General features: G+C 40.8%; 2 protein-coding genes across 2 annotated transcripts; one reads left to right on the top strand and one right to left on the bottom strand.

Moving 5' to 3' along the window:
* Nucleotides 1-971: 971 nt before the first annotated feature.
* Nucleotides 972-24,306, bottom strand: tbcd (tubulin folding cofactor D). Its single transcript, XM_018704666.2, has 39 exons — nt 23,848-24,306; nt 23,709-23,759; nt 23,485-23,582; nt 23,196-23,297; nt 22,916-23,062; nt 22,389-22,444; nt 21,321-21,453; nt 20,482-20,527; nt 19,504-19,636; nt 19,078-19,220; nt 18,932-18,992; nt 18,723-18,797; nt 18,458-18,552; nt 13,457-13,613; nt 10,561-10,618; nt 10,432-10,461; nt 10,042-10,127; nt 8,911-8,991; nt 8,758-8,831; nt 8,487-8,604; nt 8,169-8,229; nt 8,059-8,081; nt 7,950-7,981; nt 7,791-7,853; nt 7,621-7,697; nt 7,450-7,531; nt 7,222-7,340; nt 7,038-7,129; nt 6,550-6,690; nt 5,608-5,691; nt 4,963-5,121; nt 4,506-4,644; nt 2,628-2,749; nt 2,316-2,393; nt 2,145-2,231; nt 1,968-2,055; nt 1,486-1,595; nt 1,308-1,392; nt 972-1,172 (listed from the first exon to the last, which is right to left on the bottom strand). Exons 1-39 carry the CDS (start codon nt 24,017-24,019, stop codon nt 1,149-1,151), a joined length of 3,582 nt encoding a protein of 1,193 aa, XP_018560182.1. The 5' UTR covers nt 24,020-24,306; the 3' UTR covers nt 972-1,148.
* Nucleotides 14,302-18,394, top strand: znf750 (zinc finger protein 750). Its single transcript, XM_018704670.2, has 3 exons — nt 14,302-14,565; nt 16,080-17,371; nt 17,496-18,394. Exons 2-3 carry the CDS (start codon nt 16,101-16,103, stop codon nt 18,025-18,027), a joined length of 1,803 nt encoding a protein of 600 aa, XP_018560186.1. The 5' UTR covers nt 14,302-14,565; nt 16,080-16,100; the 3' UTR covers nt 18,028-18,394.
* Nucleotides 24,307-24,576: the final 270 nt, after the last annotated feature.

The raw sequence follows: 24,576 nt of genomic DNA, 5'->3' as shown, positions 1-24,576 counted from the left end.
TTCCTGACTCCGTTAATTCTGTATAATAAAATATCATGTGAGATTCTGTTTTATTTATCACCAAAGAAATAAAATCTGCAGATACGAATCAAAGTTATCAATTTTAAAAGAAGTGATAAGAAATTAAAATGAGTGAAGACCCACTTTAACACTTTTAGAATAAAAGTTAATGGTTTTAAGATTATTAGCTGTTTAATAATAAGCAGCAAAGAAAAAAACAGGCATGGCAATGATGGCCAGATGTTACAAATGGTAGCAGTGTATGCACAATTACAAGAGGTCCAAAAATACAATAAGCCAAATGCATGGGATAAGGATGAGCCTTTTCCTATTCAGTTACATGAGGGTCCAAATATATATATATATATATATATATATATATATGTTCAGTTTCCATGGGAAAGGATGAGGCTACTTAAATAAATCATATTACAGAAGTAATGTAATGCAATATAGTGGTTACAAGCCTAGGGAGTGTCTGCAATGTATCATTAACAATCTAAAACCATCATTTTCTAAAGAAATTCAACAATTGTATCTTTGTCAGTGTGAGACAAGGAAGCTAGCTGAAACAATGTGGTCACTATCAGGCCCTAATGAGAAAGTCTGGACCACGGGCAACCAGGGAGGCTCTGCTATCAGGCCAGGGAGTCCTCCAGCCCCTGGCACCTCCACTGATGCAGAAAAAGTAGGTCTGCATGGGACCCAAGAGAAAGCAGGGCCCCAGTGACATTCCACGGTTTGTGCCAAAACGGCTAAATGGCAACCATTTCCTCTGAGTGTACGCGAACTATAGTTTCAATTTCACCTATCTGTGCTGATCCAGGTACAGGTTACGCGTGAACGGCTCGAGTGAAACCATTTCTAAGATGTCACCAGACTGTGACCTGTGAGTGGGCATGCTGAGAAAAGGGTTATGCACAGGAAACTACAATGAAGGCTTTATACAGATACAAAACAAGGGAAATGACTGATGTTTTTGTCCATTTATTGTCATGTAAAACTTGATTGTGATTCATTCCATGTGTTATTTTGTGGCAGATGGACAGACCTAATGATACAGGACAGCTTCACAAGCGCGGCATTCACAGTTGACAGGATTTTGTCCACCTACATTATTTCCTGCTGGTTTTCACAGCCACAGGTCATCAGGAAACCTGGACAGGGCTCGGCTGATGAAAGAGAGGCGCTGAGGGTTAACTCCAAGACCGACAGGATGATGAAACATGAAACGTTTGCTGGTTTGCATCTGCCTACAAGAATCCTATCAAGCACTCAGCTCTAACGAAAGTCTGTTAAATTGTTACCTTGGCAACAACCTGTGGCCTGGGGACTCCCAACCAATCACAAAGCTGATTCCTGTGAGGCCGCACTGTAGCGAGGTCACCCTCCCTGGAACAGACACCCAACACAATAACATGTCACACACTGAATGAATTTAACTGTAAAGAATATTTAATAACAGCATCTATTGTGACCACTCACCAATTAGTGTCACTTAGCAGGGTCATTACATCATCTAACACCTCTGGATCAATGACATCATCGTAAGTCAGCAGCATCTCATACATCTGGCTCGCTGTGGTCTTCCTTATCTACAGTTGTAAGAAAGGGCCAGTTATTTTTTTCTGTCTTAGCTGTTGCTACACAAAGCAAAACAGAAATAAGAAAAAGTCAGGGGACCACTAAAATTATTAAGATACATCCTGAAATAACCATTAATGCCTGGATGAAATTTCAAGGCAATCCATCCAATACTTGTTGAGATATTTCAGTCTAGACCAACATGTCTATTCGTACAGCCCTGTCACTAGCACAGGTAAAAGCATCTATGCATTGCTATTTTAGTCGGCTAAGGACACATTTCACTAGCATTTGGAAAGTGTGTATTTCGCACCATGAACCATAGTGCTTCTTTCAGTTTATCTATTAAGGACAGGTGAGTATTTCTTGTTTTGTGAACTTACCACAGGGAAGGAATGACAGAGTAGCATCAGCAGCTGGGACAACACTTTCTTCCTCACCTCACCCTGGAACTGGATCAGCCCACAGAACCTAGGAAACACCAGTCAGCACAGTCATCATGAATGGTTCATTGTGCTTCAGTGCTGTACATAATGTTTACATTTATCCATGAGACTTACACAGCTATACAGGCGCGCAGCTTGGAAATATCTTTGGACTTCTTCAACTCTTTGCAAAGAGCCAAAAGATCCACACAGAACTGATGACTTAGAAAACAAAAAGAGAGGCATTTTAGTTCTCATAGAGCTCATCCACATTTTCTTTTTGAGCAAAACCGTTGCAGCACTCACTTCTCTTCTGTAGTGAAGATTTCAAAGCAGCTGTTAGCGAGCATCTGATTGAGCATCTTAAGAAAAGGAATAGTCACCCTAAAAAAGGAAAAGAAAAAACTCTCATACATTGAGGATATCTTGAAATGAACATTTTGTGGATATACTAGAAAGAAATGTAAACAAAACAAAAATGTTAAATTTCAAATAAAAAGAATTTACTGATGAAAAATCATTTATTATAAATAATAAAAGGAGCACAAAAATACTGCAGCAAGTAAGACTGAAGGCAACAAACAGACAATCAAGCCTTTAAAAAATGTGTGTGTGTACCTGTCATTGCGGAGGTTGTCTCTGAAGATGCTCAGCAAAGTATCTCCAAACTGTGCCAGAGCGGCATTATTGTCCTGGATTCCTTTCAGGTAGTCAAATAACGACTGGGAAGAAAAATGCACCTGAACAGAGTCAGAGGAGAGCAGCGGTGAATGTCATTAAAATGACAGTGAGGAATAAGAGATTTGCTTCACATTTTATAATTTCCTGTGTCGATCACTGCTGTGTTGTAAAAAGTTGTACTCTCAAAATCAGCTGTTTGCTTATTGGTGAACAAGTGGGAACCTGAGGGGCCTTGGAAAGATAAACAGTAGAACAGATGATATCATTAGACTGCAGGAAACAAAGTATCAAACCTTGACTTTTGCAACATAGCAACACAACATAGCAACACAATGTACTATAGTAGTACACATAATCTAGTGTGTTTCAATGGTTAAAAGTTGTTTCAAGAACCAACCAAGCAGATACACATGAATACAGTAAGACACCTGTGTGCTGAAAATACTCAAAACAATTTTTTTTTTAACTCGCCCCCCCCCAGTCTTGGGGACTGGCTGGCTTTAGCAGGTCTGTACTGAATGCCCTCTCTAGGCTGTCCTTCACGGCAGTTCCTGGAAAGTTGGTGGATGCTCTCTCTCTGGCCTGTGTGAGTATGTGCCTGTGGTGTGAGAATGGTAATCTTGGCCTGTGTACCGATGCAGTCTTGGCTCACTTTCCTGCATGCAACCCTGTACAAACATATCAGTCCTTCCCGTCTCTGAGGATGTATCTGCGGCAAAGAGAGGCTGGAGGAGCGGGAGGTAAAAGCAAGACAAGAGCCAGATTGTCTCAGAGGGAATATGTTTACAGCCTCCACTGGCAGATCAGTTCAACTTTACTGACCCCACCGCTGCTATTACAGGCTTTAAACTTGTTTTTCTTTATTATATCCACAAATACTAAAAGTTAAAAAATAACCTAACCATCACAATTTTTTACAGGCAGGACATTTTTGAATGATTGGTTTTAACAGGTTAGGACATTACTGTAGGAGGAGGGAGAACTGGATCAACCCCAGTTCAGGGCCCCAGCTGAGCCTCCCAAGTGATGGTGAGCAAAAGGTCAGGAGTTGAAAGACAGTAGACGTGTTTTTAAGTTGTTATTTAGCACTTGCAAAGCAAAGATTCAAATGATATGAAGTTCTTGCCTGCCGGTGCCACGGGGGACCTGTCAGATCAATTTGTTCTGGATGAGACTGGATCAGTTAGATTAGACACATGGCTCCCCCTGCTGGGCTAATTTCCTCCTACACAAAGCTCCTAAACAAAGCTGACGCCAGTTTATAAGTGGCAGCAGAATTTACCATGATCCAAAAAAGAAAAAAAAAAAAAGCCACACATGTTCCCCCAACAAACAGTCAGGCCTTATTATGTGATGTCATGTAATGAAAATTGGATTTCTACAATGAAATGGAGCACTGCTGTATGTATAAACATCCCAGCTTACTAATGAGCAAAAACAATGATGCACCATTAAGTGTCTCTATTAAGGAGTTCTGTTTTTCATACCAGCAGTAAAAAGTTGAAACAACGTCCTTAAGGGTAATAAAATACCAAAATCAATTATATATCTAACTCAACTCCACACGCTATGTTCTCATTCCAGCATCATTATTTTTCATTTCAATGTCTACTAAGATGTTGGGTCGAACTCTTGTGACTGTAAAAGCCACAGTCGCTGATTCATACTCATTAATTCAGTGTTCAGTGACCGCCTTGTGTCCTATGTGGAAGAGTCTGCCTTTGTTTTTCGTTCCTCTTTATATTTGTCACCCATCTGTACATCATACTGCTCCAATGTGTCAATACTCTACTCCTCCCGTCACATTTGACCTACTGTGGACTCAGTGATTCCTCCCACAGACACAGTGAGCCCCAGCAGGGTGTGGTACTGATATTGAGGCAGTCTAAGCAGCTGGGTGATGTACTGGAAAGCTTGGGATGGAGCGTTCCAGTTCAAACTGGTTGTGGTCTCACTGAAAGACATAGCAAGTAGAGTCAAAGATGAATACATCCAGGTTGTCATGCATAAAACTGCTTCACATCAAGCTCTTATATTTTATGTGCAGTACTGTGCAAAATTTTAAACACTTTAGATGTTTAGATTGTTATCTATCAGGCAATATCATCAATATCAAGGAGGTGTCTGATTAGTCCCTAATCCATTCTGCAGCATGAGAATGATCCCAAACGTATGTGAAGCTGACTGACAAATAAGAATTATTCCTTTTCCACAGGACTGTATAGTTACCAAACAGCGGTCTGGATTAAGAGAGAGAACAGGAGTAACTTACACAGGGAAAATGCTCAGCAGCTCCTCTTGGTGGGGGATGTGAGGTACTGCAGGCTTTGTGCTATGAAGTAGGCGCAGGAAGATGTTGCCAGCATGGGCTCTGTACCGGTCAATCTTCTCTGCTGCCTGCTGGGCAAGGCAGCACATCATACGATTCACCCTGCACACAGAATGGTAGAAAATAAAGAAGTGCTATAATTTTAGATCCATGCAGGGTGTCACTTCATTAAACTTAACTGAGGTATGGCTTAATCACCAAATCGGCTATTGTTTTCAAACATATACCAAGTTCTGTGCCTTCACACTGTGGATAAGCTCAAAGGCAACACTGGGTGTGAATTCCACCATGACATCAGTCTTTTTTAATATATCAATTAATATCCAACAGTTAAAGTGAATGTTGCGTAATTTTTTAAAATCCTGCTCCTCTACAATAATTATACTAGAGGAACATGCTTGATCCAAGTTTAACTGACTTGGTGCCGAGGTATTGTGGCCACACCTCAAGGAGGACATGAAGGTGGCACCAAAGATTAGTCAAACCCATGATCAAACAAGTCTGAGACCGACTGATATTACAAGTTTTATGGAGGTTAAAAATGAGCCACGAGCAGGTGTTAACCAGAGCTTTCAGATTTCGACTTACACATCTGGTGAAAGGATTTCCGGAGCATTGCTGGCCACCAGCGTCGTCACATCCATCAGACTTGTCATTGCTGCCTCTCTCACCCTGGACAAAGTGACAGAGAAAGTGAAGACTTTGTGCTTGCGATGACATATGCTTGAATCTACTTTATATTCATGGACCAGAGTCCTCATGTTCTCAACAATTTATTAAAGCAGAAACTCCTTTAAAACAATCAACATACATCACAGATGACGCACACATAAAAACACAAAAATTATGCTGGCAGAAGGATACATGACACCATTTGAAGATTTTATTTCAGTGTCACTGGATTTGGCAGTTTTATAGTCAAATTAGCTTTATGGCTGCAGGGCACAATTTGTTTGTGTGAAATGTTAATTCATTCAAACGTCACACCCTGAAACAGGTGCACAGGTGACCAGTGGAACCTTTTACTATTGGCCTAATGGCAAAGATGTGAGGCAATGACAAGACTGGAGAATATTTATGTTGTCATAGTGAAAATGAGAAAGAAATGTGTCCCTCTATGAGCGTGGACTTGAAAACAAAACAAAAAAAAGTGTTGTGAAAGAAAGAAAACATTGACAGGAGAGATAAGGTTGCACAAACAAGGAGAAAAATAGAGTCAAGAAAAGGAATGACGGAAAGAATAAGATTACTAGACAACCTGAAAGAAGCAGCCCATCCCATGTTGTGAGAACAAGTGACAAGCCTGGTGGCATTCCTGGCGAGTCGGTAAGCATGGCCAGGGGCTACTAGTGAGACAGGCATGCATGTCATGTCTTCGTGTCCCGGAGGTGGAGGGACAGAAAAACACCACACGCCTCAGGCAGGGGAACATTCCTAATCCCCGAGGCAAATTAAAAGATCATGTGTGCATTTGTAGGCTGAGTGTGACCATCTGTGTGTAAATTTACATGTCTGGCGAAGTACACTCACCAGGCCCCTACATCCCCTCTGCTGTCTGTCGTGTAGTCGTTCATGCTTTCGAGCAGTGTGCCATACACCTCAGCTACATTCTCCAAGCACAGAGCAGAGTCTGGGGAACCGTTGGCACAAACACCCGCCTTCACACACACTCTGATGGAGAAAAGTTCACACAGTTTAAAAAGAAATTTAAAAAATAAAGATATCACATGAAAGGGGGAAATGTGAAAAAAATGGAATTTTGAGAAAAGATTAGAGAAACAAATGGACGGACATGTCATTCAGGTCCAGCAGGTAGAGTCAGTCAAATGTTTATTTTAGCATTACAGCCTACACAACTACGCAGTTAAGCTGGCAAGACAAAGAACAGAGGAGAGACAGGACCTTCATAATATAAGCCTGAAACATTAACAAGGAACTGAAACATGAATATAGAAAAAAGAACTGCAGACAGAAGGTGCAAAGACGAGAGGTCAATAAAAGCGTATGCAAACACTCACTGAGCAATTGCTCTGACAGCATCTCTCCTTGCCTCTGTGAAACTCCCTTCTTTCTGGCTGACACTGCACATCTGCTGGAGGCCTTCAAATATCTATCACAGGCACACAAACACACTTTATACCAAAATACTGAGGCAGTGAGATGTCATATAGCTTGAAAACATGCACAGAACTTCAAACACACCTGCTTCAGTTTGCTATGGATCATAAATCTTGGAAGACAGCCGAGGGCAAGGGCAGATCCGCAACGAGTGAGCATCTGTGGACTCTTCAGCCCCTCTATGTACTGAGATACCAGGACATCTACACATGTGCATGTAGACAAACACAAACACACAAAGGCACACCATGCAGAGATTATTTTCAAATTAAGAGTTTAACCAGCTGAGTTAGGAAACTATACTCAACATACTTTGCATTTGTGAGTCAGCCTGGCCTGCCTGGGCCTGGTAGTATTCCTCACACAAGGCAGACAAGGCTGATACCACTGCAACCTGCACACACAGGAAGAAGATCAGTGAGCAGTAAACATCAAATAGTCCATTGCATTACCTCAGTTTCTACAAAGAAATACCAAGCTTACCATAATGCCATCCTTTGCTCCACTAGAGACGAGATGAAGAGATTTTATAGTGTCGTCAATCAGCCACTGCCACCCAGCTGAAACACAGTGTCACAACATTAGATGCTTTAAGGTGTGGCATTGAATGAAATGAGAAGTATAAAAGCAACTGGTTAAAATGATTAACTTACTGATTACAGGGTCATTCTTAAAAGGCATTTTGGACAGGGACAGCTTTTCTATTAGGCCACACACTACAGAAAAGACAAAAATCAATCAAATCCACTGTACCATGTTTCAACTAATTAAAAAATCATTACATCTATTTTGGCAGTTGTTTTTAGACTTACTTGCTGGCCTCATTAGTTCTCCACCAAAACCCCTGCACAAAAGAGCAGATTTTTAGATTTTTTGCTATTGCACTGGTGGGAGAAAGTTAAATTGATTCAGTCTGCCTACCTGTACTGTTTCCTGTCATGCAGCTGAAATTGTGTCAACAAATGAAAATCAGTGACAGAGAATATTTTGACACAGTTTATTCAGTTTTTAGCTGCTTGAGGCACTCTTACCATCTGGTGAATGTTTTTCAATGCATCCACACATTCTGAGGAAATCATGTCCACCACAGTCCTACAGGACAAATACAGGGAGAAGCAACGTTGCATGAAACTTTCCACAAGGTGCACTTCTTACGACAGATTTGTATCTGTTACTATAAACATATTTATCTCTGTAGATGCTGCATCATCAGCAGATTTTGACCTACATCATACACATCATAACACTGTGAATTGAATGTTAAGATGGGGCTAACATATAAGAGGCACAAACTGGGGCTTAGACTAGGACATCCACCCGTTGCTCAGTGTTCCTTTGAGTGGGTCTACCTGTTGGTCTGAAGGCCCAGTTTATACAGAGCATGTGTGATCTCTGCACACGCCAGGATGGCTCCATGGCGACTGTGGAGGTCAATACCCACTGCCATGGGCAACAGCTGGGGCAAAACTGAAATCAACAAGAAATAAAGCATATGATATATCTACTCATGACCAATAATTACAGGTTTCAGTCAATCTCCAAAAGGCATTTCCCATGAGCAATTTATTTTCATGTAAAGCTCCACATTGCCTGGGGAACAGGTAAGGTGACATTGTTTACCTGTTGTTGCCATATAATCAGGCGCTTGAGGTGTCAGGTTGTGGAGTGCTTTGGTGGCAAGCTCCCGGATCACGCTGCAAAACACAAGAAATGTGTTTAAGAGATAAACGCAGAACTACAATATCTGTTTCTGACATTATGAGAAGTACTCACCTATCCCAGTGGTTGATCTTCATGGCTACTAAATGGTCTATCATGGCATTGGTGTACTCTGGGAAACTAGCTATGTAAACACTGTGAGAAAAACAGAAATGAGAATGAATACCAGCTTTTTACATGTCTCTGTAACCATTTGAATGTGGAATAAGAATCAATTTCAGCCAGCTCTCATTATTTTCTGCATCTTTATTTCATTTTCCTTGTTATGCACAATTCTATAGTCAGTCATACCCTGAGGCTAGCATCTTTATCCATTTTCACTGCTTGAATATTTGCTCAGCTACATTTCTGCCGAAGGCGAAAATTCTTGACAGGGTTGGAGCTTTTCTATGTTGATTATTAAGGACACAGCTGACTCCTTACACGTCAGATGTTTATGCCCGAAGAAAGGTGCTGCAGTTTATAAACACACATTCCTCATGCACTAACCGACTAAACCGCACATACTTCTTGAGCACAGAGATGGTTTCCTTCCAGATGACTACAAGTGGCTGTGGTGGAATAGTCAAAAAATTATGTCCTATGTCCTTTTCTAACCACTTTTCCTTGACCTTGATGAAAACATCATGAGGTCAAGGAAGGCTGTTAAGGAGAATTCATAAGAACTTAGGAAAAGACAGCTGCAGTGCTAAGAGAATCCGACTGCACTTAGACTAAGCCATGTAATTACGTAATGGTAGATGTAATTGACATGGGTCGCTTTAAATGTTGCTGTCACAAGAGACTGTGGGATGACATTTTCCCCTTTCCCTTCATAAAGGATTGTCCAGTGCTTAAGGAGATAAGAAAGGATGCACATTTTATTTTGCATTTAGAGAATCTGACCAGGTCTTATCATGGCTGCCACTTAGAAACTTCTGAATCATTTCACTCAGTTAGTCCCTAAATAAGAAAGACTATTCACCGGAGCCTAAAACTAAACTAAAATCTGTGCTGTGTCAAGGAGGAAAGGTGGGACTACGCCTGTTGCCATCCCACTGTATTATTTAGTCGACTGGAACAAGTTAACTGTTCTAAGCATTTGCCCAAATGCAGTTTCCCTCAAGGATTTCATGTCTAAGAAGAAAATGTGACAGTAAAGGACAAACTGTACTGAACTGTAGATATGAATACATTGGTTTTTACCTGATGTTCAGATAGCAGTTGTTGAGATTCCCAACAGCATAGTAGTCTGCTGCAGTTAAAATGTCAATACCATGAGGAAAAGTTCCCTATTGAGACACAAATAAGCAGCTGATAACGTTTTCAGTGCACTGTATAATCATGAAAAAGGAAATTAATGATCTGGCTCCAAATTCAGGTGATGACCTCAGATTTAAAGAGAGTTATATGGCTGGAAAATCAAGAGTTTACTGGTGCCCTATAGCCTCACTGGGAGGCTATTTCTTTGATTAAAAAGCTTTCAATAACAAGGCAAGTTTGAGCAAGACCTGGATATTTGGCAGCAAATAAACTTCAAATCACAGTCATTCTGTTAGTCATGATGTACAAGTAGTCAATGCTGTGGTCACAAACCTGTCTGCCGACATTCTCCTGGAAGGCGGCCTGGGACAAAATGAGACATTAAAAAATGAACTTGTGTCATGTAACCTGTCATTGAACATCTTTAGTCAGGAGACGGTGGGATATTGCGAGAGAACTTACAGAGGCAGCTCTGCGGCAGTTGACATTTCGATCAAACACAGCTGTGATTAGCAAAGCGCTGTGGAGAGAAACACAAAGTGTGAGTGGCAGAATCAAATGATCTGAGTAAACCTTTGTACCAGGAATTATCCACTGCATGCAATAAGGTACAGTAAAAGGGTTTCCACAGTCACAGAATGCTTAACAATTCATATGTGATGGCTGTAAAAAATAGCGTTCTTCCCACTATAGCTTTGTGTCATTCCGTTTTATAAATCTTTTTGCAGCTTGGCACATATTTACACACATATTTGCATATTGCATATTATCTTTCCTAAGATACTAACCTTCTCAGTAAGTCCTGTTACATTGCGCCACCAATATATCAACATCTTAACAATTTATTAAGAATCAATGATTCAGATGTTAATATGACGTCTGAGTCTAGTTTACATCATCACCACGAAGCTGAATTTTTTTGTTGCAGTGCACAGGTTCCCAGCAGAGCAGGTAAACACAGACATTATATGATTAACCATGACTCCCGTCCTGTACGGGAAGTTGTGTATTACATTTTGACCTCAGCATCCCTCCACTCTACACTGCCTCTGCAATGTTTCAGGAGGGGTGGATGTGCAAATGTCAGTTGTTGGCCAAAGTACTTGTACATCACAGTGACAGCTTGACAATAACTGCTGTTGGCTTTGTTTGCTCTCCCTCCCATGTTCCCTGCCTCCAAACAGCAAGATTCAGGCCTGGAGCTTTACTAACTGCCCTTGCCCTGAGGGCTTTGAAACAAAAACAGTCCTCATTGCACTCTGGCTGACACCCTAAAGGATATTCTGAATTATGTCTGTGGTTGCTACAATTGATAAATACACAGTGTTATCTGAGTAACTGTAACTGTGAAAGCAGAGAAACAACTGTGTGTATGTATGTGCCCCCAAGTCACTTAGTCCCACATCTACAAAAGTGAGTTTTCTGTAAATGTCATCAAGCTGTGATGAATAGAGCAGGAACCAGCTTGTCTGAGCCCCGCTGCCAAACAGCGACCGAAACCTACAGCAACAGGCGAAACCTGGCAATCCTGTAGGCTAGGGAACGGAGGGTGTTGTCGCGACTGCTGATGATAATGGTAGTTGCAGGGGTTCAAACTGACTCTGCAGAGCTGGTCTGCACAGTCAGAGGCCACAGGTCCATACATGCACGCAGCAAGAAAAAAGATTAAGGAGGCGGCAAACCGTTACTATTGACAAAGACAGAACGTACGTGACTGCATGATATTGCACTTTGGTTTCTCAGCACTGGTAGCTCATTAGACATACAAGTATCAATATATTACTTAAAAATTTTAAGGCAGGCTCCTGCTTATGGTCCTGGAAGAAAGCCCTTTGAGCTATTTTGCATTGTGGCATTTAGATCAAAAGAAAAAAATGTCATCCAGTTGCTGCAGCTCCGGTAAAGCGGTTCACTGATACATTCATATTTCTAACATTTGAATCAGATAATCCATAAACCTCTTTGACTTTTACTGAGGCTGAATTTTGAACTGAATATCAGCTCTTTCTGTAAATGTCCTATCATGTCTGTGTAAGGCCATAAAGAACATTAATACACATTTCACTGGCTTTGTGTACATCTATTCTTAAAAACAGTGTATTTAGTTTATTTTATTTGTTATTATTTCCTTGCCCATGGAGCACTTTTTCATGGTTTCAAAAGTCTTAAGACTCTGTGGCTACATCTGCAACTGCAGCTGTGGTTCTATAAAATAGGGAGGTTTGAAGCGCAACAGTAGATAAACGTCCTTTAAGCTCACTACTGATGTTTTGAAACCTAGCTGACTTCACAACTGATTTTCCCAGCAGCAGTGGGCTTGTAAGATTCTTGGGATATGTGGCTTTGTGAGATCATTGAATGTATCATTACTGTGTCAGACAAGGCACACAGGAACTATTGCATATACAAAGGAACCACTGGCACTGAGACACAAAAAGATCAACAGCATGTACGGCTTGGCAGCAGTGAAAGTTTCATAGAAAGACAAAACATAACAAAGAAATGCATGTACCTACTGATTGAAATTTAAGTAATTTATAAACAATATTACTCATAAGACCCACACAATGACGATAAATGCCTTTTGATACTATAGCCTTAGAATAACATCTGTCAGTGTAATTAAGATAGAGAGTAAACTGCAGCCTACTTCAGTACACGGGCACAAAACAACACAAGTATGTGGTGGTTACATGGGGACATGCAAGATTGATGTGGCACAGAAGAACTGGTTTGAGGCAGCGAATAACTGCTTAGAGGCAAACCATGCAGCCTCTATGCAAATTACAGTGATCATGTAATTCACAATGAGCTGCAACCTAAAAAATCTTGCTGATTACTTAAATTGTGTATTATCCTTCCATGTCTTGATTGTAGCTGATCCTTTTTTATACAGCTAGGGCATATACACTAAGATGTCTGTTTATTAGATACACTACAGCCTCCATTTTGAACTGTATTGCCTTATACAGAAAGGTGCTTGTTTCTGTTGTGGGCTGCTGTTCTGTTCATAACTGACCAGATTTTTTCCGTCTTTATCAGAAAAGAGAAGGATTAAGTTGTTGAGGGTGGCAATTATGGCATACCGATGATGTTATTCTGATGTAAATTATGCTCTAAAAATGTACACAACAACACAAACACGAGGAGAACTAACAGCAGAATGGGCAATTTAAAATAGGAGACTGGAAAACAAGTATAATTGTTGTTTTGTGGATAACCCTGGCTTTGTCCTGTGGGGAAGGAATGATGCGATTATAACAAGCTTACAATTAATGAAATGAATCATTTGGGCCCACACACAATTCCAGCAACTTATGCATGTGACGGGGAAGGGAAAGAAGAAGAGGAGGGTTACCTGGCAATCTGAGTGACAAACGGCTTGAGCTCTTTGGGTTCATAAGCCCTGGCGAAAGACCAGCACACGTAGCAGGCAGCATCACGCACGTTGGAACCAACACTGCATGCTCCCCTCTTTTCCTCGTAGGTCAGGGACTTGATGATAAGCGGCACAACTACAAGCAGACAATAGAAATGGATGTATGCCAAGAACAAAAAACTAAGAATAAAAGCTATGCCCAGAACATATGTTACGTACAATATCATGTAAGCAATCTTTGTAAAGAGAGGTCAAATAACACTATTTTAGCTTCACGGCTGACAGGCAAAATCCTTGGACTAAAACCAGCAACAACTCACTGAATTATGCCGTGATCATGCATGCTGAATGCAGTATTTATTTCACAATAATGACAAAAGTATGGGTTATTTTAAATTAGCATTTTTATTTTTCATATACTGACTCCCTGGACTGTGGTAATATTTTAAGGTTTTCTTCATTTTATGGTTTATATGGATTTCAAGCAACCCTTCTGCAATGCATAAAGAAATAAACTGACTGAGTTTTGTACTCTAGCAATTATTTTCTTGGTACACTGCTCACATAAAAGTGAGGTAGAACAGCAACAGTTTTACCATCAAGTATGCAAATGTCATGCCAATCTTGCCAGTGAACTTGACTTGAAACATGATGTACTTATGTAAACGAGAATATTATTTTCAGTAACTGCAGAATGAGGCCTGTGTGGTCATTTCCACAAAAGACAGACATGGAGCAGGAAAGAGGAAGAAGGTCTGAGAGCCCCCACCTGACCCCATCATGTAAATCATCGCTTGAGGCTTGACTAATATCAGGTACATCAATGTTGCCCGAGGGCCCTGCTGTTTGGGCTGAAGCCACACCCACTGGTGAGACAACACCTCAGAGAGAGGAACTCACCTCACAACTAACATCACCAAATACAGCACACACATGCACCATCACACACATTCACAAACACACTCTGAACCCTTAACACATATTGGAGCGAACGTCTTGACGATATAAGAACGCCGGCTGTGGACCGTGGGGCAGCTCTCTGTGGCGTTAATACCCTGGAGAGGACACCATTGCTACAACCAGAGCAGGTAATTTTTTTCTTTTTTTTATCCTCTTCCTCCTTCACTGACAAGCAAGTAGTGTTAAGTTACATTAATTTATTTACAACACTCACTCAGTCAATTTTTCTGTGTTTTGGAAAAGACTATTGGAAAAGACTAATAGTTTGCAATGGTACTGTTTACTAGTTTGTAAGGTGTATTTAAGGTAGGTATAAGCTTTGCATGCACCTGTTACCTATGGATTTTAATTAGCTCCTGCTTGCACTGCCAAGCCTGATGAACAGGTAATCCTCAAAGTACCTAGCCTCTGCAGAGGACTTTCTAAAAAAAAAAAAAAAAAAAGGTACTTAATGCAATAACAGCCTTTTTCCTTATAACAAATTCAGACTGGTCTATAAATAAAAAAAATAATAAACACACCTGAGCTCACAGGATCTAAACATAAATTTTTTCTGAAGAAAAAAACAAAACAGAAAGGTTTTGACTAGGTTATATTCATAGTGAAGATAAATAATGTTAAAAAGGGACTTTGAAATGAATTCTTCTTAAGAAGGGAGTGGCTTTGCGTGCTACCACAGGCGGACAGAAACTTGAGTGACAACTTCTTGCGACAGCGCATGACAAGCAGGTTCCTCCAAGTGGCACCCAGACACACTTATCTCACAGCTTTAGGTGATGTTTCAGTTCGAGGGGAGTCTGAAGAGTTTCAGATGCCACCTTCTACACCTACTTGAACTGGTACATCTACATGGAAAATTATTAAAGAAATACTTAAGAAATACCACTAGTTTCTCTGGAGCTAGTGAGCTCAACAAATGATGAATGAGAGCTGAGTGCATCCCACAGGTGTAGTCATGGGAAGCAGGTGGCTGGTGGTTCCCACGCCGACAGCACAGAGTTTAGTAAGGTTGAGAGAGAAAGCAAGTTTCTGCATGCCCTCAAGGTCTGTGTTCGTAAGTGTCTAGTCTGCCCTACACCTGGGTACCAAGTGCCTTAGCGACTCTCTTACTTTTACGGGACAGATGAGAGGAGCAATATCAGAATGACAGACAGGTGAGCACACAGGCCAAGTAGAAGTGTTTGCACGCTGCTGCCAATCAACCAAAACCACACTGAGACACGGGTGCACCTATGCAAACATGAGGGTACTTTTTTGCATACAGAAGACAGGTTTTCATATTTAACTATTTCTGTTTGGTGTCTAACCCAGTGTGAAATAACAGTTGCAGAAATACATTAGCCGGAGGGTGCGGTGTTTTGTGCCGCTAGAGATTTTTTCTGGCCGAGCAGCTAAAGACTCACAGAGAGAAAAACCCTCCAATGAGAACGACTCTCCAACCTGAACCAGTCAAACGACTTTATTAAACTCATTACTCAGTGAGAATCTGGTACAAAAGCTTCAATGATTCAAGAGTTGCTCTTATATGCTTTGGTGTCACATCCCTTAACAGCTTTATCATTTATGAAAAGAGGAACTTTAAAAATCTAAATCTAAACCACTGCTAATTCATCAACTGTAATGTGCTGTATATTTATTTCAGAAAACGAGCATTAGTATCAAGATGGAGACTGCTCAGGAACGCAAGCCAAAAAGACCCCACTACATTCCCCGACCGCCGGGCAAGCCCTTCAAGTACCAGTGTTTCCAGTGTCCTTTCACCTGCAATGAAAAGTCCCATCTCTTCAACCACATGAAATACAACTTGTGCAAAAACTCAATCTCCCTCATGTCACAGAAAAACGGGCAAACCGCTCGACAGGTCAAGGCTGTAGCAAAGGGGGTCCCTGTCAAATCTAAAGATTGCCCAAGCCCCCCGCAAGCAGTTCAGAACAACAGTCCTGAGAGACAGGGAGCCGAGGAGAGCAAAGCCGAGAACATAGAAGACATAGAAGAAGTGGATGTTGGGTGTGACAGTCCAGTCAACAAGGACTGCCAGAATGTGACAAAACCAAATACAGTTACAGAGAAAGAGAACAAGGAGAGCAGCGAGGCCAAATCTCTGCCGCGCCCATCTGCTTTCTCCCCCGTCACACCCAACCATGACGGAGCAGATGCCTTCAAGTCATCTGTGCAGCAGTCAGAGGATTCGCAAACTCCTGCTCCCACTTTCAACTACCCAGGCTTCCCATGGGGTGCGATTTCATCATCTGTTCCCTTAAAAGCATTACACCCCCCAATGGTTCCTGAATACTCTACATATCTCCTGCCTGATCGCCCCCTTTATCCATCGTACTACCTCCCAGGAAATCACCACGCCAATGAGCCAAACTCTCCTTCTTTCCAGCCAGAGTTTGTGGATCCCCAGAGGCCTGTGGTGCCGCAGCCCATTGCCCCACCTCACACTTCTCTTTTTCCTCCGTACTCATACAGATACTGCCACCCTCTTCACCCGCCCCCTCCTCTGCATTATACCCTTTACAGACCGCATGAGCTCTCCATGCCAATTTCAGGACCAAGATATATTCCCTTGGATTTGTACGGCCAGACCCTTGGGCCCAAGGATTATGACTTATACATGCACTTACACAACAGACATAACAGCCTCAATGCATCTACACAAGAGCAGAACAACCACGGGCAAAGTGGAGACAAGGCAACCAGGCTCAGCCCTAAAGAGGGTTGTTCAGCCTTGGGGTCCCCTGACAGACCCAGCCATGCACACATCATCCAGAAAGACACAGAGGCCTTGCACCACACCAGCACAGGTGATTCACAGACAACTGCCCAGTTAGGACACACAACTACAGTTGTGCAACCCATCAAACCTGATATAAGACAAGAGGAGTCTGCTGAAAGTTTGCTGCAGTTAAGAAGTCTGCAAGAGGATGGAAGGTAAGCAACATTTTCTTTTAATTTAACAAGGAAAAAAACGTTCTTTCTTGGCTTAACTGAGCAGCTGTCTTTGCAATAATAGTTGTCAGTCCTTTAAATTTTAGTTTTGGTCTATCCCTTTCAGGTCAGCTGAGAGCAGCAGATATTCCTCCTCTTCTGTCTCTGAGACATGTCCTGACACAACGTCAGAGCAAGATGATGAGGACAGCAGTGAAGATCTGGCTCCCCTCAACCTCTCGACAAGAAAACCAGATAACAAAAAAAGTCCATCTGGCCATAGACTGAGGTGCTCAGACACAGAGAAATTAAAAGGGGATGAGCTGCCTCTGAACCTCAGTCTCCGAGCTTCTCAGACCAGCCCTTTGGATCTGGATGAAGAGCCATGTGACCAGAGGCAGACTGCAGCACTGGCACTCTGTCAGCTAGCCATTGCAAGCTCTGCTGCCTCCTCATGTGACTTCAGCACTGCAGGCGAGCCCTCAAAGGATCCCACAGATGCTAGAAGTCCTGGTTCTCCAGAGAAGACCAAGCACACAACCAAGGCTAAGGCAACTGGCATGAAAAGAGTAAACAGTGGCCAGGCTGAAAACAACTGCCATAAACCAAACAAGAGAGTGAAATCTTCAGGACGGGTTCTGAGGCGGAGGCCTCGTTGATGCTCATGACTAAACTCTGACTGTTATAATACTTGGTAATAAGGATGGAATATCTCCCACCTTTACTGCTGCAAGCCTAAACATGAAAAGATCAAAGTTTTGTATATTAATCTTAAATGATAATTACGCACTGAAATATTTTACTCTAGCAGGAGCAGATGTGACATGTCTACAGAACTGCCACCTGTCACTTGTTAAATGCAAAGACTTGTTGTCACAGGTATGTAAATATTATGTGTTGTTTTCACACTTGATTAGAAGAGGTGATAAGCATTTTTTAATCTGGACATTTTTGTAATAGAGAAAGTTATTGGAAGATGTGCACTGTAAATGTAAATATTTTAAATAAAGAAGTAAGGAAAACTGACTTGCTTACAATAGACTGAGTATCCTATAATAACTGTTTCAGTGTGAATTTGTGGACACATACCATCTGTCAATCTGGAAGGCAGCAGCAGGCCTCTTCTGCCAAGCTCTGCCAAAGCAAGGCAGCCTCCATGCCAAGCATTGTCTGTTTCTTGGAAGCTTGAAAAACAACAGCACAGGTCAAAAAATATCACGTTTCTGAAAGATGGAGGTGCTCGAGAAATTGACCCTGTGTGACAGGTTTTTTTTTTTTTTAAGAAACATAAGAAATGATAAATATCTGAGTGTCACAGATGGTGAGAGCCAATATGCCCCCAGCATAAACCTACCTGAAGCAGTCCAGCAATGATCCAACCACCTCATCTGCCAGCTCCTTGGGAAGCCTCCCAGTCACCCTCCCAATGCTGCAGGGTTAAATAAAATGACTCTTTGAGAGATGCTTTCTTTGACATAAAAAATGCCAAAGACAAGTCGCGACAAGGATGACTTGTCATCAACTGTAAGAAATTTTTTAGATGACATAAGGAAAGATTGTTACCCCTTTGCTGCAGACCAGCGCACAATGGTTTCCTTATCTTTCAGTCCCACTAGCAGATGCTCTGTAAAACAAAATACAAATTTGATTCCCTGAGCAGAAAAATTGCAATGATAAGCTTTTTAAACTGAGATGTGGCAGAAACTCACCAATTACAGTCTCTACTTCCTCAGGTATGTCATAGTCCTCCTCTTGTTCTTGTGCCTCCACATCAGGACTCACAGCATCAGTAGTAGAGGCAGACTGGGACATGGAGAGGTTTGCTGCCAGGGAGCGGCTGCCTCTCTGGTACCTGAAAAAACAAGCACATATGCCTTTTAAGACAATGAGCTCTGTGCTCCTACTTGATCCAAACACATCCCGTTAATGACAATAAAATGTGTTGTGACACATTTGACATTACTCATTGATATAAAGCACTCCCAACTGAATGGGGAGCCACAGTTGGTTGAGGGAATTGCTTAATTTTAGTACTGACAAGGTTTTTCACATTGAAAAATACAGATGTTTTTAGTGACAAAGTTAAGTATTATATAAAGACACAATCAATTCATTTATTGGTATTAATGTCTGACCTCCAAGCAGCCAAACGTGGTTTCAGGAAGGTGAGGCCCAGCCTCTGGATTAGTTTGACACCAAGCTTCCTCAGCATGGCCTGACTGCTCTCTGACAGACGTTTCTGCTCCAGACACTGCAGAATTGTAGGGGCTGCAAAACACATATAGATGGAATTATTTTAGGCTGAAATATTAGAATGTAATCACAACAATAAATTGATTAATTAATACAAATAGGAATATGCACAGTATAAAGGTATACAGGTGGGTTTTTCTTTTTTTAGATTTCTGGTGATAGGTTAAGAAAGGCATCTTATCTTGCAAGTTTGTAAATGTCTTTTGGCTGGAAATTAAAATGTTTACATACAGGGCATCTGCAGATCACAGGTAAGCCAAAAACAAATAATCCTAACTGCCATGGTTGAGGTTCACACTGGACTGTCTCTACAGAAATTGCCATATGTAGCCAGAAATGTGTGTTGGATAACTTGTCAAAGAAACTCATGGATCATTTTCATTGACTGGAAGGTTCTGTTATTACACTGGGGAAATATCATCTGATGCATTCAAATATCTCGCCTCTTGTGCAGGACATTTAGATAAAAGATTTGGGAAAACAAATACTTCTGTTACCATAGGGAAAAACAACTAAGTGAAGGCTATGAATATAATAATAACATGCTCCAATAACTCCAGTTGAAGAGATTCTGAAACTGTCATCTTAACTATGCAACCATGCTACTGCGATTTTTAATAGATCATATTAAATTATATTATTATAGCCTGTGAGAAGTCCACAATTCGCAGAGCCCACAAAGTTGAAGCCCACATACAATGAAAATGATACTGACATAACAAGGTCACAAAGTGTTTCTTCCTATAATATTAAAATTAATCAGTCTGATTAATTGACTGATTAATGATCTGTCAAATTAATTTAATCTTCATTCATTACTTTACTGCTGATAGATCAAACAGGGAAAAGGGGGAATCTACCATACTGTAGGAGGTCATCTCGTTTTCCATGTTTGAAAAGCTTTGCCTAGGGGACACAAATTAGACAACCAAATTAGTATAACATACTGCAGAGGACATGTGATAGCAGTAACATCTAGGAAGGCGTCACACATTTTGAAATAGTATTTCACTAACTAACTAAAAATGTTTTTGTCCATCAATCTTGATTTTTTTTTTTTGCATCACTTTAGCCTCAATTTACATAAGAAAACCATGCAAGTATGGGTCCTGTAGACTTGCTGACTAAACACACAGAACTAGTTTTGAATACCCTCAGCACCAAACAGGCTGGAGCCAGGTTAACTTAATAAGACATTAAGTACATCAAGTACAAAAGGACGCTTTATAAACATGTTGCACAAGTTCATGTGCCAATGATATGAATGTAATGTACTTGCTTGAGGGCTGCAATTCATTACCTCAGCTGACAGTGAGTGATTTGAAAACACCCTCTACCACTGTTGAAGATTTATGGTGAGAACAGGTGTAATGTGAGAGACTGGAAAAGGAAACTTAATTGGAACAAAGTACTCTCAACCCTGTTTTTATTTGCTGAGGAACCGTTTCTTAAAGCTGTGGATTAAACTGGCATAAGTCACTCGAAGCAGTAGATCCCACACAGGCAGCAGGTGCATAACACACCTGTCAAAACCACATGAGGTAATGGGTGAAACATACTAGTCATGTCAGCTCTTGTAAACTACCCTCTGCAGTTTTTTTTTAATTCAACCGTGCACACAGATTAACACTGGGCTGCAAACAGAGAGGCGTGCATGCAAAACCAACTGAGTACGATCACATTATATATTTGTGTTTACCAGAGACTGCAGGGCACCATCCAGCACCATAATGTCTCTCATTGACTGGTCATTGGTCTGGGATATAGTGGTGAGGCTCCAGTCCAAAAAGTCTCCGAGGCGCTTCTGTTTCACATCAGGGCGTGTCATGAACCTGTGCAGTCATGTAAAAGGAGACCAGAGAGAAATAAAAGGTTTCATCCAGACAAACAGACGCAGACACCAGTGAAGACATTCCAAGAACAACCTTGCCCTCTATTGGTTAGAAAAGTAATTACAGTTAATAACTTCACATGGTTTGTGTCTGCAATATGTTCTTGATGTTTGCGTCCATGATTGATACAATCTTGACATTAAAGACATACAGTAGTTTAGTCTTGATGTGTGCAACAAGTTTAATAGTTAAAATACAGAGATAATAATGCTGATTTGTCCAGTTTTCCTTTAAAGAAAACATTTGAGTTTATGCACTTTAATGGCCACTGCAAACATTGAGCACAACAAAACACAAAGGTGGATGATTAATAACATTATTTATCTGTTTCACTTTCCCTCTGAAAGAATAAATGCCCAATTAATTAGTTACAGGTGTGGATATTTACAGCACACTTCATATACAGCTGTTGAAAAAAATGATGCTTTTTAAGATTAAAAAGCATTCTATTTTTAAAATTAACTTTTAAGACTTTTTAAGGATCTGCGAACCTCTTCTATCGAATATTCTATTAAGTGCACAGGCAAGTGCAAGATGGTTGATAGCACACATTCATTTCTTTCATTATTTTCTTTTAAAGGCACACCCTATGTCCATCACCATACAGTGTGTAAGAAATTAGTTGTTGATGACTTTTAGATGGTATTTATTTGATCAACAGAATAACTAAAATTGAGCTCATACGTGTGCATACCTGCCTATCAACATCCTGCGTGGGCGCTAATGTTTTATTGACTTTTTCTTATGCAGATCATTTTAGTAAAATACTGAATCTTTTTAAATGGTATCTTTGTTCCACTGTTTCAAACTGTGAAACTTACAATTTTTGGAAACAAAAATTAAAACACCATGTAATTATCTGTTTGAGCACTTACTTTGATACCAGTACAGATGCAGCATCCCGGGGACTATCACTGACGACTAGATAAGACTGCAAACAAGCAAAAACACTGTCATTCATACTGTATGATACCACGGCTGTTGAACACCATCAGATACTTAAAACTCGAAGTAATACTGTAAATAAACAAACATTATCCAGGATAATAAAAATTAGTTCAGACATTATGGCACTGGCACAAATTTCTCTATGGTTACCTCAGTTTTGATAGGGAGGCATACTGATGATTTGTGTCTTACGTTTGAGTTTTATTTTTTGCTGTAATTATGGATATATCACTGACTCTCAGCAAAGGGTGCTTTGTTATGAGTTACTCTGTGCTGTAACTGCCACAGATTTAGAGCTGACAAACTTTTAGACAGTTTAAGATATTTTTGAGGATCCACAAATCCTGTTACCAAAGGCCACACGTTATGGGGAGCAAGACCTAGACATACAGACCAATCTTTCCAACACAAAACACCATAACAAAATCAACATTGTGTCATTTACTTAACTTGCCTTTGCAATAGCTAGAATACGGTCCATAGTGGGCTCTCTGGCCTTGCCACCTTCTGATTCCAGATGACCATCCAGGCGAGAAAGGTCAAAGGGTATGAGGCAGGTCATGGACAACCACAACAACAGCATGTAGCGAGTTTCCCAAGTCTGGAATGAGCACATGGTAAAACATGCAGCCAGTAAAGCTAACAACAAAGAGAATATATTGTAGGAGTAAAATGCACAAGAGATGTGATTGCTGTGAAGGACTATCATCCATACAAAGTAATGCCAGTCTCACCTCGGAGTCTTTGGGATCCTGTCTGGACATCAGGTCCAGAACTGGCTCGACATCAGCTACCTCATGAGGGAAAAGCTGCATGAAGATTTTATAGCCTCTCACCTGGCCAGGAAATGATAAATAAATAAATAAATACAAACACCCTGAGGCCTGTATCACCAAGCATGATTACTGAAATAGCTGGATTGCCTTGCTGTGCAAGTAGAATGAGTGCTCCCAGTTATACTGGGTGCAGTGCAGTCTAATGGATTTTCACTGATTTGGCAAGCTAAAGAACTGTTTTTCTGACCTTACAGATGATGTAGAGAAACTTGAAGCACAGATGAACCAGTGAGGGGGGAGACTTTTCACTCCTTATAAAATCCAGTATCATGTTCAACATCCATTCTAACACAAAATTGAAAAAAATGAAAATAAGAGTGTGGGTATTTTAATTATATATATATACATTCTCCAAATGAATCAACAGTACTAATACAAACTGAAAACAGAGTCATGCATATTCAAATGTACCTAGATGTGGGTCCAGCAGATGAGGCTGCTCTTGATATCTGTTCATTATCACTGTGGGAGGAAATGGGCAGGATGTGATGAGTTATTAACGATCCAAATGTGTTTATTTCAGGACTGACTCTGTGGAGGACTGTCTCACCCAGGAACCTCTGTGTGGTGGATTCGCTTGTCACCGTGTCCCCGTGGACCTCCGGCAGGCTGGAGATGAGAACTCTGGTCTCGCTGCTCTCACTGAAGCCGCCCAAGACACAAGCTGTAACAATAGCGTCGGACTCTCCTCCTTCGCCATTGTCTGCGTCCGATAGGGCCATTTTTAAAGACCTTTACCCACAAAGAGTCTCTTTTTGTGGAGGCTAACGTTGGCGTCTGTTGTTATAAGTTGTGGCGCAGTTAGCTAGCTAGTATTAGCAAAAGGAATGAGTGTGGGTGAAAATTACACTGACTGGAAAAAAATGGTACTTAATAAACATAAAGCAACAGCACGTAATTAGTCTAGACAGTATAAACTTGAGAAATGACTGTACACGGACAAAAATGTGGCACTATTCCTTCCCTCTGTTGTGATGCTCCCGCAAAAGTGCCGTCGACACTCCGCCCCAGTACGGCAAGAGAGAAGTGCCAGTATATTACCGGAAGTGGTTCTATTGCTGTGAATAAGCAAAATTCATTAGTAGTAAATGTTGTAAATAATATCATAATTCATTTTTAGAAAAATTTACCAATCATTTATTACCATGCATAAGAAACATGAATTTCATTTCAACACGTTTTTTTTTTTTTTTTTGCCCATTTGTGTGTTATTTTTCATTAAATTTTCTTTCTTTGATTGATGTTTTAGCACTGAATTGTCTGTTGTATATATATAGTC

This window comes from Lates calcarifer, linkage group LG11 (genome assembly GCF_001640805.2).
Source record: "Lates calcarifer isolate ASB-BC8 linkage group LG11, TLL_Latcal_v3, whole genome shotgun sequence".
Lineage (NCBI taxonomy): Eukaryota > Metazoa > Chordata > Actinopteri > Centropomidae > Lates > Lates calcarifer.
This window is presented reverse-complemented; position numbering and strand designations above follow the sequence as displayed.